General features: G+C 44.3%; 1 protein-coding gene across 1 annotated transcript; it reads right to left on the bottom strand.

Moving 5' to 3' along the window:
• Positions 1–2,252: 2,252 nt before the first annotated feature.
• LOC101981375 (olfactory receptor 8S1-like) lies at positions 2,253–3,170 on the bottom strand. The gene has a single exon (XM_005354035.1). The coding sequence runs from the start codon at positions 3,168–3,170 to the stop codon at positions 2,253–2,255; it is 918 nt and encodes a 305-aa protein (XP_005354092.1).
• Between the last annotated feature and the right edge of the window lie 258 nt (positions 3,171–3,428).

Here is a 3,428-nt window from a genome sequence, read left to right as displayed (position 1 = left end):
CATTTTTCTGAGAGGTTTTGTTTCATCTACAAAACAAACTAGACATTTCACTGACGAGTCACTTTTGATTCCTGTTTCAGGGCCAGTTACCATTCTTTGGTTTTTAAGCAACTAAATCACACCATGAACAATTATACTGAGGACATGGGAATCTTAAGAGGTGGCGGGGGTGGGATGCGCATTTAGTAACTGGGAGTAGAGCTTAGCTCAGAAAGCCAGTTTAGAGTCAGGCTCCATCATCTTCCTGATAATAATCTAGCAATCACACACACACACACACACACACACACACACACACATCCTGTGTCTTATTTCTTCACTAAGCGAAGAAAAATAATAGCAGAACTTATTCCACATACTTGTTAAGATGATTAAGTAGAGTAATCAAAGTCATAGTAATTTATCAATTTCCTATTACTACCATAACAAATTATTACTGATTTGATAGCTTAAAAACTGTGCTCAGATCCCAACAAATCCATCTACACAACCTCTACACCTAAGGCCCCAGGAGCGTGTTGGGAAAGAGGAAGGAATGGCTGTAAGAGCCAGAGGAACAGGAAGTTTGCTAGTTTACTGTGTCTCCCAGAAACGTCAGAGAAGCTACCCCCCATGGATGCTCATCAACGTGACTGCCTAAACAAGACACACCACCAGTTGAATTGGCAACATGGGTGTGGGGGGCCCCACCAGGCCCCACCCCAAGAAGAAAAGCTGCAGGCAATTAATACCTGCTAAGAGTTCATCAGTCTTTTCCAGGCACAACACCGCTGATAAAGTATTCAGTCTTAAACGATCTGCTTTAAACACATATACATATGAACACCACTAAATGGACTCAGTGCGGGGGGGGGGGGGTGAGTGTGTGTGTGTGTGTGTGTAACAACAATAATTAAAGAAGAAAGTCATGAATGTGCGAGGGTGTGGGAGGTATGGGAGAGCTGTAGGTAAAAAAGGGTATGTGATGGAAATAAAGTATGAAATTCTAAAAACTAAAACAAAACAGTTATTTTTTTAGTCATGCAAATAGTTACATTACAATATATTAGGTCAGAAGTCTCGGTGGGCTCAGCGCCCAACACTGAGTGCTTCCCCTTTCTCTGCTGGCTGTTGGGTGGTGTTATTCACTGAAGCAGGCCAGTTCCTGCCTCACAGAAGCTGGTATTGCGAGGTGGAGGCGATAGTAAATCCCATGTTTATATTGTCTCTGTCCTCCCATTCACCTTGTCTTTTCTGAATATAGCTGGGGAATGTTTGCCACTTTTAAGGAGTCGTGTGATTAGACTGGATCCAACTGAATAATCTAAGCTCTTCTTATTTTATAATCTGAAGTAGAACTGTCCAGAAGTCCCAGAAATTACAAGTGTGGCATCTTGCTAACCCAGGAATGTAGTACACCTCTTGGTACAAGTTAAGAAATGTATCTGATTTAACATTGCTATTCTCCCTTAAAATATCACCCCAAAGATAGTTGCCAGGGGACAGGGCTGTAGCTTCTTTAGTACACCCAGGGTTATTGGCTTGGTTCCAGGGATTTTCTTTTTTTTTCTAAATATTTATTTATTATGTATACAACATTCCATCTGTGTGTATGCCTGCAAACCAGAAGAGAGCACCAGACCCCATTACATGGTGGTTGTGAGCCACCATGTGGTTGCTGGGAATCGAACTCAGGACCTCTGGAAGAGCAGACAATGCTCTTAACCACTGAGCCATCTCTCCAGCCCCGAGGGATTTTCTTTTTATTCAAAATAAGTATTTAAATTTCCTAGAAAAGATTCTGGATAACCTTACTTGAGTCTTGATTTCACAACAGGATGGAATGCTTCACCAGGAGAAAAAGACAGAACTGTCCACCTCTCCTGAGCTACAGGGTCACCCCCACCCTGGGGAAGCTATCAGATTCTGAAGAGTCAGATTTCCTGAACACTTGGGATATAATTTTTTAAATGTGAAGGAGTGGTGAGCTGGTAATAGCAACAGCTATTTATAACAATCTGAAAAATGAAAATTTTTGTTAAGATGATCTCGCGGAAGAGAGGGTTTGCTGATTCACGTATCCCTTTCTGAATAAGGCTCATCATCCTCAGAGTTCTCTATTTACAATATTTCCCCAAAAGACAAGAGGCATGTCTCCAATGGTGCCTTCCATCATAGACAACAACAGCTCTTCTTGAAGACCATTGTTTGACCACAAAGTACCGCGGTTCCATGTCTATTTTATTATAATGTTGTGTCTGATGCAGAAGGGGTTAAAAATGCTTTCTGATCATTCTTCCCACAGCTGCCTTCACTTCCTTGTTCTTCAGACTGTAGATGAGGGGGTTCAGCATGGGGGTGACCAGACTATACTGCAAAGAGAAGACCATTTCCAGGGGGGACCCTGAAGCTGGTAAAAGGTAGCTGATGAAACCTGAACCATAGAACAAGATCACAGTGGTGAGGTGGGACAAGCAGGTGGAGAAAGCCTTGCTTCTGCCTGTGCTGGAGCTGACCCTCAGGACAGTGGCAACAATGCGGGCGTAAGAGCAAACAATCAGGACAAGGGTTCCAAAAAAATGCACCACCGAGGAGCACAGCAAGAGTACGAAGTTGGCAGAGGTATCGGAGCAGGACAGAGGGAAGAGCGAGGACAGCTCGCAGCTGAAGTGAGGAATGGTCCGCTCCTCACAGAAATCTAAGCCGACGGCCAGGAGGATATTGAGGAGGGCATCGACAAAGGCCAGGCTCCAGGAGCTCCACACCAGCCCCACACAGAGCTGGCTACTCATCAGCTGGCTGTAGAGCAGAGGAGAGCTGATGGCAATATAACGGTCATAGGCCATCGCAGCAAGCAGACAGGCCTCGGTGCCTCCAGTACTGAACACAAAGAAGGCCTGAGCCAAGCAACTGCCAACAAAGATGGTTTTGTCCTCAGAAAGTAGGTTCTCCAGCATCTTGGGAGCTGTGACGGATGAGTGGCACAGGTCCAGGAAGGACAGCTGTCTCAAGAAGAAATACATAGGTGTGTGGAGGTGAGAATCAGCCGCAATCACGAGCAGCATCAAGGTGTTTCCCACCAGCGTGAGGAGGTAAACCAGAAGGAACAGAGTAAAGAGTATAGGCTGAACATAGGGGTCGGTCGAGAGTCCAAGGAGAACAAATTCTCGGACAGCACTGTGGTTTCTCATAGCTGAAGAGGAAAAAACAAACAAGATCCATCAAGACCCTCAATGCCCCTTGGTTACCCCGGATTGAAATCTTGTTGTCCATACATCTCTGCTCACCTATTTTAAAATGATCCCCCTGACCATTGCTACACCATTATTAATCATCAGCATTGTCTTATATTATGAAGCCCTTTTCTGAGCTCAATGTTATCTCACTACTGAGAGTGATTCATGTAAGAAATTTTTTTGATCAGAGATAGAAAAAAAATCCCGAGTGAA

The sequence above is a fragment of the Microtus ochrogaster genome, chromosome 15 (assembly GCF_000317375.1).
Source record: "Microtus ochrogaster isolate Prairie Vole_2 chromosome 15, MicOch1.0, whole genome shotgun sequence".
Taxonomy (NCBI): domain Eukaryota; kingdom Metazoa; phylum Chordata; class Mammalia; order Rodentia; family Cricetidae; genus Microtus; species Microtus ochrogaster.
Note: the sequence above shows the minus strand (reverse complement) of the source record. Positions and strands in the feature narration are given on the sequence as shown.